Consider the following 15,861-nt stretch of genomic DNA (forward strand, 5'->3'; position numbering starts at 1 on the left):
TAAGTAGTAGTTAGTGTTTGTTGTTGGTGTTAGTTAGGAATTCGTAGTTAGTAGTAGTAAGTGTTAGTGTTAATAGTTGGTTTAGTTTTGTTTTAGTATGGGTTAGTACATGCATGGTTATATTATACAGGGCGATATGGGGAACAACGATGGGAGACAATGTGGCGGAAGTGGGAATCGAACACGGGACATTTTGGTACAACGCTAGATGCTATAACCATTATACCATGGTCGCATATCCTGATCGAACTATTTCCGGAAGTAGATCATATCCTAAAAAAGTATTGGCTGAGAATTTTCAACAATATTTCATTTCTGTTTAACATTGCTTGGTAGCCTAGTGGTATAGTCTTCAATTGGCACGCCGGTGTCCCGGGTTCAATTCCCATCAAAGACATCCGATTATTCATTACTCAATTTATTTTCGCAACATAGCTAAGAATCTGTGGGTGCCTGATAAGAAAAAGAAGAAGCGAAAGCTAGTAGTCATCCTGGTTGTAGAAGGAGAAATGTCATATTCTTTTCCTTTTTCTTTTATGGGAAAAAATCACTAACAGCCTGGGTACCTTGCTTAACGCAGCGCAGGTAGCTGACAATTTATTAGATATTTTGCTGTGCACATGATATAGGGGATTTAAAAGAAAGGAAGTTACGATTTCCGGTTAACTGAGTTACCTGTCTTTCTCCGTTGTTCTTTATCTTATTAATGTGTACGTGTTTCGAATGGGCTGATAAAGTCGGATACTACTAGACAAAATATATTTAAAATCTTAGCGTATGTTATGTATCATCATTGTATGGTAATTGACTTTTGAGTTATCGACGAATTGGATTAGAATTTTAAAAAAGGCAGAAAAAGGTGAACGTCTTATGACTTTATGCGACTTTATTCGATAATGCAACAGAGCATTGCCGGTATTGCCCGCCAGCTACTTGACAAATGACCATTCCCCCAACGTCCCAAATGAACGAATGACGATTCCCTCCACGAGTCTTTGTCTCTAGATCTCTATCGTGTGCAATGTCACGCTTGACGGTCATTATATCACCATCAGTATAGTTCATAATGACTTATTTCACGTTGTAGTTTGGCAATTATCGTTATTGAAATCTGTGTTGAACATCAGTTAGGCAGTCATACGTGAAGTGTCGAAATAGTTTCCTTCATCTCTGATTGCACCCATGTGTTTGTTGATCCTGCAGCAGCTTCGTCGAATCAAACGAAAAATTTGCTAAATTTCCGCCGACCATGTCTGATACAAGTGAAACAGTTTCACTCAGTAAGTGCTGTGCCCATTCGAAACTCAATGCCACATTGTCTATACATTTCATTATTTGCAGCGTCTCACGTTCGTCGAGTTCGTGTTCCATCACAATGTTCGGACGTGGATCAGTATTTGGATGATTTGTTTATGCCCGTTTTGGATGGAAACACTGACGAGTACTCTGACGCTCGACCTTTGGTCGCTTCCATCAAGAAAGGCAACCAGCAGTGGAAGGGACCTCTGACTGGATTTGTGGATACCCTCATCACCGATAAACAACTGGATGAAGACCTCAAAGGAGACGATCAAGTGGATTCATTGGCAGCATCCATTAAAGGTGGAGGCAAAGGCTTGGCAGATCACAGTCATTCAAGTCCATCTTGTGAAACACCATTCCAGCCGATGGGCAGCAACATTGAAACTCCACAACAATCGCTGGACCTGATGTCACTATCACCACTTTTGATGCCAGGATTCTTTAGAGGTACAAATAACAATCATGCCTGACTCCACTTCAACCAAATATCATATTTCTATATCTATCACAACATACCATGACAATTGTAAACAACACTGATCTTCTTCCAACTGCACTTTTGGTTAACTCTTTGTTTGCGTATGTGATCCAGCGTACGCTGGACTGCCTTTCCCGTGCTAGATCCGAGCTCATCTACTTCAACCAGATTGCCTTGGTCAACAAAGTTCGCCCGTGCAGCCTTTCTCTTTTACCCTACACTACCAGTAGTCCTCTTACTTTCTTAAAAACGATTTCAGGTAAAAACTCAAAAGGAATTACACTTTAATTGGCCAAATGAAACGACTTGAAAACAAAACCATTTCCCATTTACACAACTAGAATATAGAACCTACTGACTGAAAAAAGAACCATTTTCTCTGTACGACTTTTAACCAGCTCCTATGTAGTTAACGGACAAAAGCGTTATGTAGTTTTAAATGATGGTCTGAAATTATCTTTACGCTCTACTTCTGAAAAACGAGAATATTTCAATGGAGGAATAATTATTTTTCAAAAATTGTGGGTTTGACAGGATTCCCATTGACAGGTGCACCCAACTCGTACCATAGCGCTGGACCGACTAGCAACATTGATTATGCCTCGCATCAGGATCTGAGCCTTGCTTTCATCCAATCAGCAGTGGTTCAGAACATGCAGATTCAACAGCAATTGATGACTCAGAACGTGCAGATTCAACAGCAACTGATGACTCAGAATCAAGCTCTCCAGCAGCTACTCAATACGGTACATTAATGTTTCAAATTTTTGCTTGTTCTTTAAATATGTTTATTTGTTTTTTACATTTTCATGGTGCTCACAGTCGTCTGACAGTACAACCGAGCATGTCTCTAACGCACGCAAGTTAAGCATCAGTCACGAATCCACTGTTTTCAAGGTGAGTTGGAATTGCGACTAATTTATGTCTACCCGGAAAATGGAAGAACAGACTGGAAAATAATCCCACCCAAAGGATCAACTAAAACTCAATTTGTGATACACAGGGGGCTCCACCTACAACGCTGCCGCTTTTGCCGGCAGCACAAGGAGAGATTCAAAATTCGCTCAATCCTTTGTCGGTAGTTAAGGGCCGAGAGGTCAGTCCTGATGGTCAACCGAGGGATGTACAAGCGGCACCCGAAGGCATAAACAAATTTAGGATATTGAGACCCAAATTTGAATTGGTGACTGCAGACTATCAGAAAACGTCTAAATCATCAAATGAAAGACCATCAGAATTGAACGGACCCAATGATATTAATGGCGTTCGCAAACTGGAAGACAAGCGTAGCCTGGTGTTTCAGCAAGAGCTCATTAACGGCCGGAAATGGGATTCCGTTGAAGAGTTAGAACACATCGCCCGGAGGGCTTCGTGCGGGGACAGAAGATATGTCATCGAAGCTGTCCACCAAATACCTCCTGTTAGTGTTGAACTTTTTTTTGTTTTGATTCTATATGTTTCTGTTGTATTCAAGTTTCATATTCATCCAGGCCGAGCAAATGGATAGAGCTCGTCGTAGTAGTGATGTGTCTTCATCGAACAAGCGGCCATCACAGCTTGAAATGGCCCGACGATCCTCGTCTCCCTCGACCACTTACTATTCGACGCAGTAAAGTTTTCTTTCATTCATTTTTCAATTGGATTTGTGTGACCTAGTTGTGAATTTTCTGCGATCCCGGAAGACCAACTCAACTTTACGATGGGAAACATTCGTTACTCCAGTTTGCCCTTAACCATTTCCGACCTCCCAAAAAGTAAATTCAGTTTAGTTCCGCTCATATAGATGGCGTTGGTTTCTAATAATTTTGAATTTCTAGATTTGAAGAGTTATCTCATGACAACGTGAGCTCCCTCCTTTGCGGAAGTGGCGACCATTCGGCGAAGAAAAAGAGCAAAAACAAGGAATCAAAGGATCGGCCCGAGTCAGTGGCAGGTGCTGATTGGACGTGGAAAGAGCAGGTGGATCTAGTCAAATTTACAAAGTCACCCATCCCCGCTTCTCTCTTACAGCTCGATTCAAACGAGCTCAACAAGCTGGCCTTGGAAGGTTTCATCTCCATCATGAAGTATATGGGTGACTACCCAATTGCCAAGGGCCAGTCAGAAATTGACAGCGTGTACACTATTCTAATGGTAATAAAACAAAAAACATTCACGTTTTGGGACATAGAATAGCATTCTAATAATTTATCTTTCCATGTATAGCATTGCCACAATTATGAAGTATTACGTGATGAGACATACTGTCAGATCATGAAACAGACAACCAACAACAAATCCACACGTCCAGATTCTTGTCAACGTGGCTGGATACTCTTCTCTATCATGGCCGCTTACTTTAGTTGCTCTGAAGTGTTAAAACCGTACTTGTTCAAGTATTTGGAGGCGGCAGCCTACGACAAACGACGAGCTTATCACGGTATACATCTAAAGCGACTCTGATGAAGAATACAAACTTTCATTTTGGTTTACTCACACAGGGACTGCCATGGTTTGTTTGCAGAATTTGCGCAAAACTCTGCGCTACGGTGGCCGTAAAAACATGCCCAGCATCGAAGAGATCGCGGCATTAACGGCCGGTCGAAATTCCAAACGTCAAATGTATCGACTTCCAGGTGGTACGGAACGTGTAATCAACACCCAATCCACTTCGATCGTCCAGGACGTAATTGAAGAGATTTGTGGGTTGATCGACGTCCGATCCGAAGAGGAAATTGGAGAGTATTCACTCTATTGCATCGTGGAAGGTGACACGTTTACAACGCCACTTGCTCGTGAAGAATACATCCTCGACGTCACAACCGCATTGCAGAAGAATCAACAGGTGTACTACCTGATCTTCTGCCGTTCAGTCTGGCACTATCCAATGCGTTTGGATAACGCTCTGTACATTGAAATTGTCTTTAATCAGGTAGCACCTGATTACCTGGAGGGACTGCTGCTCGTCATGCCTGGTGAGCAGATCTCTCAAGACTGTGTTGTAAGTTTTTGTCATCGCACAGCTGAATTAGATGCCATTCAATATCGATTTCCTCCTTTTTTTGCAGTACGACATTGCGAAAGTAGCTGCTTTACTTCATCGCGCAGCAGATTTCGATCATATGCCTACCATGAAGGAGACGAAATATCTGTTGCCGAAACCGGCTCTCTCTGTTCGTGACATCAAACCTCCACAATGGGTTAATCTGGTCCAGAGCTCTTGGAAGGAAGTCGAACATTTTAAACCGTTTCAGGCCAAAGTTGAAGTCTTGGGTTCGTTTTAATTTCTTCTGACCCAAATATCAAATCTCTAATTTTGTTTTTACAGAGGTGTTAGAAAAGTGGCCACTTTTTGGTTCGAGTTTCTTTGCCGTCCGGCGCGACGCAGATCCGGCCGAACGATCTGAAAGTATTTTAGCGCTCAACCGAAATGGCGTTCACTTCCTTGATGTCATTTCTCACGTAAGTTTGATTTCAATCCAATGATGAAAATACATCTTCATATTGATCTTAATTTGTTGTGTTACAGGAAACGTTAGTTCATTACTCTTATTTCGAGGTGATATCTACTCGCAAAGTCAAATCGGAGGAGGGCCACCTTTTCTTGGACATGAAATGTGGAAATTTGATGCTACAGCGCGTGAAACGCATTCAAACGGATCAGGCCCACGAGATATCTCGTCTTATCCGTCAGTACATTACCATTTACCAAAGAATCCAGCAGCATAGCGTTAAAGAAGAGAATAATTTGGCTTCACATTGATAATTTAAAATCGTTTAAATTCGAGTTTAAATTTTAACCACGCTTCTATTGCCCGTTGTGTAATTTTTCTTCAGATTGGGTCTATAACAGTAGAACACGGAGGCTATTTAAATATCCAGAAATTAAACCAGATATTTACTATTTGTCGGAGTTACGAAAACTTTTTGATTTTTTCCTTTACATTGAAATGTTTCTTAATAATGGGTTCTCTGACCTATTGGCTTGACTGGACCTTTCAATTTTATGGAGTTCAAATTGGCGTCACCTCCTTCGGTAATGGTTGCGCTGATCCTAAATACTGTGGTGTCTACACTCGAATCCCTTTATATGTTAGCTAGATTAAGACCACCATGACCAATAATTGCAGCGCGGAGCTTTTTTTTCTAAATAAGTACGAACGTGTTTATTGTAACTTGTAAGTAGTTTAGTCGAGTGTCTATGGTTATTAAGAAGCTGCCAATAATAATTGTCTTTGTTCTTTCTAGGTTCCTGGCTGCAAACATTTTGTTTAGTGGAGAAGTTTCATTTTGGAGTGGTGTTGTAACTAGCGTTGAATTAAGTTTCAGAAGTTGACGAACGACTATTTCTGTCAACCAGACGTGCAATGGCTTCACCTTCCGTTCCAATTGGCTCCGGGAATAGGTCTGAATCAACGATTATTCCATTAGAACTATTTACGGCTTGAATTTATCGATTGTGTTAGGTTTTACAGATTATCAAAGTGGTCCTAGTTAAGTTTTTCTTCGAAAATTACCAATGAATTCATAGGTAAACTCGAGTGATTTAGTCTGTAACTTGTCGGGGATGTGTTCTATTCCGTGTACATGTTGGGTAACCCTAATGTTTTTCATTAACTTACAGGAGGAAACGTGAAAGTCGTGCAGCCTAACGTCAACTATTTTTTTCAAACTCATTACGTATTCTACTGAATGTGCCATCGAAATGATGGAGGTAACAACCAACACTAGCTTTATTAAAGTATTGCTGAAACCTAAATTCTTCTGATGTTTTACTAGGATTCATCTTAATTATTGGCTGTTTCTATTGGACTTGCTAGATCACCAACTCCAGAGACCAATCTCTCATTCCATCTTCTAGAGAACCTTGAATAACTGATTGGCGGTTTCATGTGTAAGTTCACTTGTTACACTGAACCTTCTTCATTGCAGTCTAATATGTTTCAAAAATATTGATCTGCACTTTTGTCTATCTAGAGACAATTTCGAGTGTAGGCCTATACTGTTTAATGATTCTTTTAGATCATAGACGTCAAGCACATTGATGACACAAACAAGGTGACTTATTTTAATTTTTACTTACAGTTTCCTAATTACAGGTTTCTAAATTGGCATGATTAAATTGGTATCATTTCAAGAAAAAGAATAGGACTATACAGTCAACACAATTCCTTGTTTGCTGACCTGTTGGCTGCTCCCCTTGAATCTCCCTGTTTGTCAACAACAAAAAAAGAGGTTCAGTATTGTGATCATGCTATCATAAATGGAAGTTGTGTTTGCATTGAATTAGAGAAGTTGTCATCCATATAGCAATTTTAAATTTTTAATGATTGTTTGGTTTCTTATTTAGATATGGCCTATATATAAGATCAAATGTGTCGTTGTCCCTCCAAAATAAGTCAATGACCACACGTCCAACACAGATTATTCGTTCTGTCATCGAACTTGACTCATTCCATCTTCTGGATTGCTCAGGAAACCTGATTGGCGTTATCTGTGTAACTTCATTGTCATGCCACTGAATTTAAATTTCGTTTACATTTTGTTTCTCGATTTAGCCATTTAGGTAATGACCGAGAAGATGCGGCCTACATGAATATCATTTCGTCGGCCATTATCATTCGACTACCCAACCGGCTTCTACTACCCTGGTCTCAACACAGCACGGAGTTTTACCCTTAAGATTTTTGGCTGTTTTTCGCGATGTGTGATATTTCGTTAGATGAGATGTTGATTTTGGCGAGAAAAATATTGCGTGAGTGACTAATATTTTTACTTTATATTTGATTCAATCTAAAGAGGTCACATAATTTTACTGCATTCATCGTCATTATACCCTTTCATTATCATTTCCATACTGCAGAGCTAAAACTGTCTTTTTGTAGGTCTGAATATTACTCATTGAATGATATATTGGTGAATATATACTCAAATGTCAATTGATATAAAGTGAGTTTTAAGCCATAACCATTTGGTATTCATTTTGAAATTGGTTTTTGTAGACCCATCCCCAGCAACGTCAACCTGGAGAAGGATAGGCCACTTTGCATGGCCTTAACGCTCGAAGGTCACGGAGATCATTACGTAAAACGTATCATGTAGTGGTGTAGAGGTTGGGTGAGAAAGGGACATGTTGCTTCATTATATGCTTCATAACCATTTGGTATTCATTTTGATATTGGTTTTTGTAGACCCATCCCCTGCAAAAGGAAAGGCCAGTTGGACGCTCGAAGGTCACGGAGATCATTACGTAAAACGTGCCATGCAGTGGTGTAGAGGTTGGGTGAGAACGACACGTGTTCATAACCATTTGGTATTCATTTTGATATTGGTTGTTGTAGACCCATCCCCAGCAATGACAACCTGCAAAAGAAAAAAAACGTAAAACTTGTCAAAAAGAGGAAGGGTGAGAACGGGATGTGTTACATAACCATTTTCATTTTGATATTGGCTGTTGTAGACCCATCCCCAGAAACATCATCCTGCAAAAGGAAAGGGCAGTCCGCCTTTCCTTCACTTTCGAAGGTCACGGAGATTATTATTTAAAACGCGTCATGCAGTGGTGTAGAGGTTGAGTGAGAACGGGATGTGTTTCATCATTTTTAAGCAACTGCAATAGCCGCAAGGCTTAAGAGGTGAGGGTGATCAAAAAATCGTATAAAACGAGAGAGAAAAGGCGAAGGTAAATCAGTTGAGGGAGCATCTCCGACACGGCAACAACTGCAGAGCTCTGTCTGTCAGTTCGCATCTATGGGTAAATATTCTGTCTTTTACAAAGAGTGTGGTATATCAATCCTTCTTTTGTTTATGTGTGCTTGTTATAATGTAATATTTATATTTAAATTTATAACTGTCTAGTAAACTGTGGCGTCGTGCTGCTGTTGTGTGTTGAATCATTAATGGCTGGGTCGACCACTGGTGTACCGATGTCTTCTTGGTATGGCGGATACCAAACCGCAACGCCACCGCCTTACTACCCAAAAGCAACTTACGCAACGACCAGTTCCTGCACTGAGGTCTTCAAGTACTACACCACTAAAGCATCGGAGTTTTATAGCACAACTTACGCTGCCCCGAGCCACTACACTGACGCCATGAAGTTTTACTGTGCCCCGAGTTACTACACCACCAAGGCGACGTAGCATGACTACGCATGCTGCCCCATCCTACTACACCGAAGCTCCTAAGTATTACTCTGTTCTCATCTACTTATTGCACTGATATTCCTAAATACTACTCTGTTCCCAGCTGCTACACCGAGACTCCCGCTGATTACTACACCGAAGCGGCAAAGTACTACTCTGCCCCGATCTACACAACCACAACTGAGGCGGCCAAGTATTACGCTGCCCCGACTCACTGCACAGAAGCTGCTCTTTCGTACAACGTTGAACAGAAGTACTACACCGATGCTCCAGTTCACTACACCACGGCCTACGCTACACCAAGGCCTACGCTACACCACAGCCTCCAAGTACTACACCGAAGACGCCGCCTACAACAACGTATGCTGCCTAGTTTACTACACCGAGGCTCCCAAGTACTACATCACTAAGGCGTCGGAATTCTACACGTCTATGCATGCTGCCCCTGCCTACTCCACCGAGGCCCCGCATTACTACAACACTGAAGCGCTCAAGTACTACACTACAACCTGCGCTGCCCCGAGCTACTACACCTACGTCCCGGAGTATTACTGTGCGTAAAAGGAGTCGTAAGAAAAAAGAAGTGCCCGAACTGCAGTGCCCTATCTGTCACCAACTGCATTTCTCATCGTGTAACCGATTCGCAATTATGGGTAAATATTCTTTTTCTATTTGTTAATATGCCTGTTAATACTAATGTTTCAAATTATTTTTGTTTAGTTTACTATGGCGTCGTGCTCCTATTGGGTGTTGTATCGTTGATGGCTGGGTTGACTGCTGGTGTAGCGATGTCTCCTTGGTATGGCGGAAACTGAACCGCAACGCCGCCGACTTCCTACACAACTAACGCAACAACCAGTTCCTGCGCCGATGTCTTCAAGTACTACACCACCAAAGCACCGGAGTTTTATAGCACAACTTACGCTGCCCCGAGCCACTACACTGATGCCCTGAAGTATTACTCTCCCTGAGTTACTACTCCATCTAGGCGACGGAGTACTACATGACTACGCATGCTGCCACATCCTACTACACCGAGGCTTCTAAGTATTACTCTGTTCTCAGCTACTTATTGTACCGATTTTCCTAAATGCTACTCTGTTCCCAGCTGCTACACCGAGGCTCCCGCTGATTTCTCCACCAAGACGGTCGAATACTACACCGAAGCGGCAAAGTACTTGTCTGCCCCGATCTACCCAACCACAACTGAGGCGGCTAAGTATTACGCAGTCCCGACTGGCTACACACAGGCCGCTCTTTCGTGCTACGTTGAACAGAAATACTACACTGATGCTCCAGTCTACTACACCACGACCCACGCTACACCTAGCTTCAACACCGCAGCCCCCAAGTACTACACCGAAGAAGCCGCCTATTACACAACTACGTACGCTGCCTAGTTTACTACATCGACGAATTTAAGTATTGCCCTGCTCCAAACTACCAAACTTAGGTTCATATGTATTGCAAATTTTCATGACTATATCACCACTGCTCCGACCTACCTAAGTTCTGAAGTATTTCTCTGTATTTCTCTGATTTGTGAAAGATTGCTGAAATACAAGATTGATTTTTAAATTACAAGTGCATGTTTCTATTTTCTCCTTAAATACCTTCTCCTGCTGACAATTGCAAACATGAACTTGAACTTTGTAAACTTAATTGTTCTTGCCAAATACACTGATAAAAATTCAAACTTTACATTTCAATAATATTTAAACTCTTCCCTTTTTATAAACTCGAAGATTGAAAGTCGAACAACCAATAATTTTATTTAAAATTCAAAGTCCACAAACCTATTTTTCTGCTAAGTCCAGACTTTTGTTTTTGAAAAAAAATTTAAAAAAATTCCCCTTACACAAGATTTTAAAAAGTTTATCGCGAAAAAGATTGATACGAATATTTTATTGCATACAAAATTTATTTTTATAACATTTTACATACATCATATACATTTTTCCTGTGGCCCCCAGGGGGGGGGGGCCTGTCGCTTTCTCTACCGCGATAATAACATGATGCAAGTTATATGCAACATGCAAGTTATTATTTGTTTGGCGCAGAAAGCTTGTTTTATCTAGCAGTTCTCGACTGTTTCAAACCTGACATTGATCAGGTTGCCTCAGTCGTATACTGCATGATTGAATGAAAACTCAAAAGACAACAGATCAAAATTTTAAAGCAGCATCACGAAATATCACTGGCAGAGCAATTTCATATGGCATGGATGAAAACACAAACACAAAAATTTTTAAATCAGGAACCCAGTTGCAACAGCTCAGCTACAACAGCACAGCAACTCCTGGATTACACTGCAACTGCATGCTGCATACAAAGGCTCAATCTGTCTTCGTCACACCTTTCACCATTTGGCTGCAACAAGGTAACCACCAGCGTTAAAGAAGTGTTTGGTATACCTGTTCAAGAAAAGAAAATTAGTTTCGAGAAACACAACTGTGTACATATGCATACTCATTATAACAAAAGAAAACAAAGAGTAACAGAAAACTACGCAGACTAACAGAATAACTTTGATATCTGATTCAAACTTTCTATAGAAGCAGAGCAAATCGGTCTACTCTCTAGTCATGTTAACTAAATCTGTAGTACTTTAGCAAGACATTTGATCAAAATAATTACTTGTTTCTGTTGCATGAGATGAGACGTACGCCTAAGAAGAGGCAGCGAGACACACGAGGCACGCCATTTCGGAAATGTACAGGCCACTTCCAAGTCTGAGTTGAATGATGTGGCAAATTAGTTTCAACGTGCTACACCTGTAAATTTTCACATCAACATTTTACATTCAATAACAATAGAAAATTAACAATAAATACCTTTTAATTTTCATCGTGAGGAGCGTGACAGCCGACAACCTACTTCAACTGCGTCTTGGAACAAAATGGCCGCTAAGCATCCCTGAAGACACTCGCGCAGTCGCGCTACCTGGTGGATATCATTCATCAACTTATTAAGTTAGCAGTTAGTCATGAATCTAAAGGAAATATGTCAATAAATATATTCCAATATTCATCCAATAAACTAAAGTTAATGGTTACCTACTGCTCGTGTTTAACATTCAGAAAAATACTTATGAATGATGAATGAATGATATCCACCAGGTAGCGCGACTGCGCGAGTGTCTTCAGGGATGCTTAGCGGCCATTTTGTTCCAAGACGCAGTTGAAGTAGGTTGTCGGCTGTCACGCTCCTCACGATGAAAATTAAAAGGTATTTATTGTTAATTTTCTATTGTTATTGAATGTAAAATGTTGATGTGAAAATTTACAGGTGTAGCACGTTGAAACTAATTTGCCACATCATTCAACTCAGACTTGGAAGTGGCCTGTACATTTCCGAAATGGCGTGCCTCGTGTGTCTCGCTGCCTCTTCTTAGGCGTACGTCTCATCTCATGCAACAGAAACAAGTAATTATTTTGATCAAATGTCTTGCTAAAGTACTACAGATTTAGTTAACATGACTAGAGAGTAGACCGATTTGCTCTGCTTCTATAGAAAGTTTGAATCAGATATCAAAGTTATTCTGTTAGTCTGCGTAGTTTTCTGTTACTCTTTGTTTTCTTTTGTTATAATGAGTATGCATATGTACACAGTTGTGTTTCTCGAAACTAATTTTCTTTTCTTGAACAGGTATACCAAACACTTCTTTAACGCTGGTGGTTACCTTGTTGCAGCCAAATGGTGAAAGGTGTGACGAAGACAGATTGAGCCTTTGTATGCAGCATGCAGTTGCAGTGTAATCCAGGAGTTGCTGTGCTGTTGTAGCTGAGCTGTTGCAACTGGGTTCCTGATTTAAAAATTTTTGTGTTTGTGTTTTCATCCATGCCATATGAAATTGCTCTGCCAGTGATATTTCGTGATGCTGCTTTAAAATTTTGATCTGTTGTCTTTTGAGTTTTCATTCAATCATGCAGTATACGACTGAGGCAACCTGATCAATGTCAGGTTTGAAACAGTCGAGAACTGCTAGATAAAACAAGCTTTCTGCGCCAAACAAATAATAACTTGCATGTTGCATATAACTTGCATCATGTTATTATCGCGGTAGAGAAAGCGACAGGCCCCCCCCCCTGGGGGCCACAGGAAAAATGTATATGATGTATGTAAAATGTTATAAAAATAAATTTTGTATGCAATAAAATATTCGTATCAATCTTTTTCGCGATAAACTTTTTAAAATCTTGTGTAAGGGGAATTTTTTTAAATTTTTTTTCAAAAACAAAAGTCTGGACTTAGCAGAAAAATAGGTTTGTGGACTTTGAATTTTAAATAAAATTATTGGTTGTTCGACTTTCAATCTTCGAGTTTATAAAAAGGGAAGAGTTTAAATATTATTGAAATGTAAAGTTTGAATTTTTATCAGTGTATTTGGCAAGAACAATTAAGTTTACAAAGTTCAAGTTCATGTTTGCAATTGTCAGCAGGAGAAGGTATTTAAGGAGAAAATAGAAACATGCACTTGTAATTTAAAAATCAATCTTGTATTTCAGCAATCTTTCACAAATCAGAGAAATACAGAGAAATACTTCAGAACTTAGGTAGGTCGGAGCAGTGGTGATATAGTCATGAAAATTTGCAATACATATGAACCTAAGTTTGGTAGTTTGGAGCAGGGCAATACTTAAATTCGTCGATGTAGTAAACTAGGCAGCGTACGTAGTTGTGTAATAGGCGGCTTCTTCGGTGTAGTACTTGGGGGCTGCGGTGTTGAAGCTAGGTGTAGCGTGGGTCGTGGTGTAGTAGACTGGAGCATCAGTGTAGTATTTCTGTTCAACGTAGCACGAAAGAGCGGCCTGTGTGTAGCCAGTCGGGACTGCGTAATACTTAGCCGCCTCAGTTGTGGTTGGGTAGATCGGGGCAGACAAGTACTTTGCCGCTTCGGTGTAGTATTCGACCGTCTTGGTGGAGAAATCAGCGGGAGCCTCGGTGTAGCAGCTGGGAACAGAGTAGCATTTAGGAAAATCGGTACAATAAGTAGCTGAGAACAGAGTAATACTTAGAAGCCTCGGTGTAGTAGGATGTGGCAGCATGCGTAGTCATGTAGTACTCCGTCGCCTAGATGGAGTAGTAACTCAGGGAGAGTAATACTTCAGGGCATCAGTGTAGTGGCTCGGGGCAGCGTAAGTTGTGCTATAAAACTCCGGTGCTTTGGTGGTGTAGTACTTGAAGACATCGGCGCAGGAACTGGTTGTTGCGTTAGTTGTGTAGGAAGTCGGCGGCGTTGCGGTTCAGTTTCCGCCATACCAAGGAGACATCGCTACACCAGCAGTCAACCCAGCCATCAACGATACAACACCCAATAGGAGCACGACGCCATAGTAAACTAAACAAAAATAATTTGAAACATTAGTATTAACAGGCATATTAACAAATAGAAAAAGAATATTTACCCATAATTGCGAATCGGTTACACGATGAGAAATGCAGTTGGTGACAGATAGGGCACTGCAGTTCGGGCACTTCTTTTTTCTTACGACTCCTTTTACGCACAGTAATACTCCGGGACGTAGGTGTAGTAGCTCGGGGCAGCGCAGGTTGTAGTGTAGTACTTGAGCGCTTCAGTGTTGTAGTAATGCGGGGCCTCGGTGGAGTAGGCAGGGGCAGCATGCATAGACGTGTAGAATTCCGACGCCTTAGTGATGTAGTACTTGGGAGCCTCGGTGTAGTAAACTAGGCAGCATACGTTGTTGTAGGCGGCGTCTTCGGTGTAGTACTTGGAGGCTGTGGTGTAGCGTAGGCCTTGGTGTAGCGTAGGCCGTGGTGTAGTGAACTGGAGCATCGGTGTAGTACTTCTGTTCAACGTTGTACGAAAGAGCAGCTTCTGTGCAGTGAGTCGGGGCAGCGTAATACTTGGCCGCCTCAGTTGTGGTTGTGTAGATCGGGGCAGAGTAGTACTTTGCCGCTTCGGTGTAGTAATCAGCGGGAGTCTCGGTGTAGCAGCTGGGAACAGAGTAGTATTTAGGAATATCAGTGCAATAAGTAGATGAGAACAGAGTAATACTTAGGAGCTTCGGTGTAGTAGGATGGGGCAGCATGCGTAGTCATGCTACGTCGCCTTGGTGGTGTAGTAACTCGGGGCACAGTAAAACTTCATGGCGTCAGTGTAGTGGCTCGGGGCAGCGTAAGTTGTGCTATAAAACTCCGATGCTTTAGTGGTGTAGTACTTGAAGACCTCAGTGCAGGAACTGGTCGTTGCGTAAGTTGCTTTTGGGTAGTAAGGCGGTGGCGTTGCGGTTTGGTATCCGCCATACCAAGAAGACATCGGTACACCAGTGGTCGACCCAGCCATTAATGATTCAACACACAACAGCAGCACGACGCCACAGTTTACTAGACAGTTATAAATTTAAATATAAATATTACATTATAACAAGCACACATAAACAAAAGAAGGATTGATATACCACACTCTTTGTAAAAGACAGAATATTTACCCATAGATGCGAACTGACAGACAGAGCTCTGCAGTTGTTGCCGTGTCGGAGATGCTCCCTCAACTGATTTACCTTCGCCTTTTCTCTCTCGTTTTATACGATTTTTTGATCACCCTCACCTCTTAAGCCTTGCGGCTATTGCAGTTGCTTAAAAATGATGAAACACATCCCGTTCTCACTCAACCTCTACACCACTGCATGACGCGTTTTAAATAATAATCTCCGTGACCTTCGAAAGTGAAGGAAAGGCGGACTGCCCTTTCCTTTTGCAGGATGATGTTTCTGGGGATGGGTCTACAACAGCCAATATCAAAATGAAAATGGTTATGTAACACATCCCGTTCTCACCCTTCCTCTTTTTGACAAGTTTTACGTTTTTTTTCTTTTGCAGGTTGTCATTGCTGGGGATGGGTCTACAACAACCAATATCAAAATGAATACCAAATGGTTATGAACACGTGTCGTTCTCACCCAACCTCTACACCACTGCATGGCACGTTTTACG

At 41.3% G+C, this 15,861-nt stretch overlaps 1 protein-coding gene and 3 long non-coding RNA genes across 13 annotated transcripts; 3 read left to right on the plus strand and 1 right to left on the minus strand.

Annotated features, from left to right (window-relative positions):
• Positions 1-979: 979 nt before the first annotated feature.
• On the plus strand, positions 980-5,663 carry LOC124202012 (unconventional myosin-XV-like). Of its 3 annotated transcripts, XM_046598286.1 has the most exons (14): positions 980-1,280; positions 1,342-1,749; positions 2,315-2,526; positions 2,603-2,677; positions 2,784-3,200; positions 3,271-3,389; positions 3,463-3,534; positions 3,598-3,913; positions 3,986-4,199; positions 4,261-4,604; positions 4,692-4,760; positions 4,828-5,032; positions 5,088-5,221; positions 5,289-5,663. In XM_046598286.1, the coding sequence occupies exons 1-14, from the start codon at positions 1,250-1,252 to the stop codon at positions 5,520-5,522; spliced, it is 2,850 nt and encodes a 949-aa protein (XP_046454242.1). In that variant the 5' UTR covers positions 980-1,249; the 3' UTR covers positions 5,523-5,663. The 3 variants fall into 3 exon arrangements, with proteins under 3 accessions (XP_046454242.1, XP_046454241.1, XP_046454243.1); XM_046598285.1 differs by having other exon boundaries at positions 1,007-1,280; positions 4,261-4,760; XM_046598287.1 differs by lacking the exon at positions 980-1,280 and adding an exon at positions 1,895-2,039 and having other exon boundaries at positions 1,611-1,749; positions 4,261-4,760.
• Positions 5,664-6,412: 749 nt separating this feature from the next.
• On the plus strand, positions 6,413-8,002 carry LOC124202014. 8 transcript variants are annotated; one of them, XR_006877855.1, is made up of 7 exons: positions 6,413-6,473; positions 6,539-6,653; positions 6,737-6,817; positions 6,898-7,257; positions 7,318-7,708; positions 7,762-7,876; positions 7,951-8,002. It is a non-coding gene; the product is annotated as an uncharacterized LOC124202014 (long non-coding RNA). The 8 variants fall into 8 exon arrangements; XR_006877859.1 differs by having other exon boundaries at positions 7,318-7,514; positions 7,645-7,708; positions 7,762-7,992; XR_006877861.1 differs by having other exon boundaries at positions 7,318-7,514; positions 7,645-7,675; positions 7,762-7,992.
• Positions 8,003-11,178: 3,176 nt separating this feature from the next.
• LOC124202015 lies at positions 11,179-11,817 on the minus strand. Its single transcript, XR_006877863.1, has 3 exons — positions 11,739-11,817; positions 11,542-11,678; positions 11,179-11,318 (listed from the first exon to the last, which is right to left on the minus strand). It is a non-coding gene; the product is annotated as an uncharacterized LOC124202015 (long non-coding RNA).
• A 236-nt stretch (positions 11,818-12,053) lies between these two features.
• LOC124202016 lies at positions 12,054-12,692 on the plus strand. Its single transcript, XR_006877864.1, has 3 exons — positions 12,054-12,132; positions 12,193-12,329; positions 12,553-12,692. It is a non-coding gene; the product is annotated as an uncharacterized LOC124202016 (long non-coding RNA).
• The last annotated feature ends 3,169 nt before the right edge of the window (positions 12,693-15,861 follow it).

The sequence above is a fragment of the Daphnia pulex genome, chromosome 9, assembly GCF_021134715.1.
Source record: "Daphnia pulex isolate KAP4 chromosome 9, ASM2113471v1".
NCBI lineage: Eukaryota > Metazoa > Arthropoda > Branchiopoda > Diplostraca > Daphniidae > Daphnia > Daphnia pulex.

Excerpts from the sequence above, each read along its gene's own strand:
- LOC124202012 (XM_046598285.1), top strand. The coding sequence starts at position 1,250 with ATGTCTGATACAAGTGAAACAGTTTCACTCA. Across the intron at positions 1,281-1,341 it reads AAGTGAAACAGTTTCACTCA|CGTCTCACGTTCGTCGAGTT; the intron begins GTAAGTGCTGTG and ends CATTATTTGCAG. Across the intron at positions 3,914-3,985 it reads GCGTGTACACTATTCTAATG|CATTGCCACAATTATGAAGT; the intron begins GTAATAAAACAA and ends TTCCATGTATAG.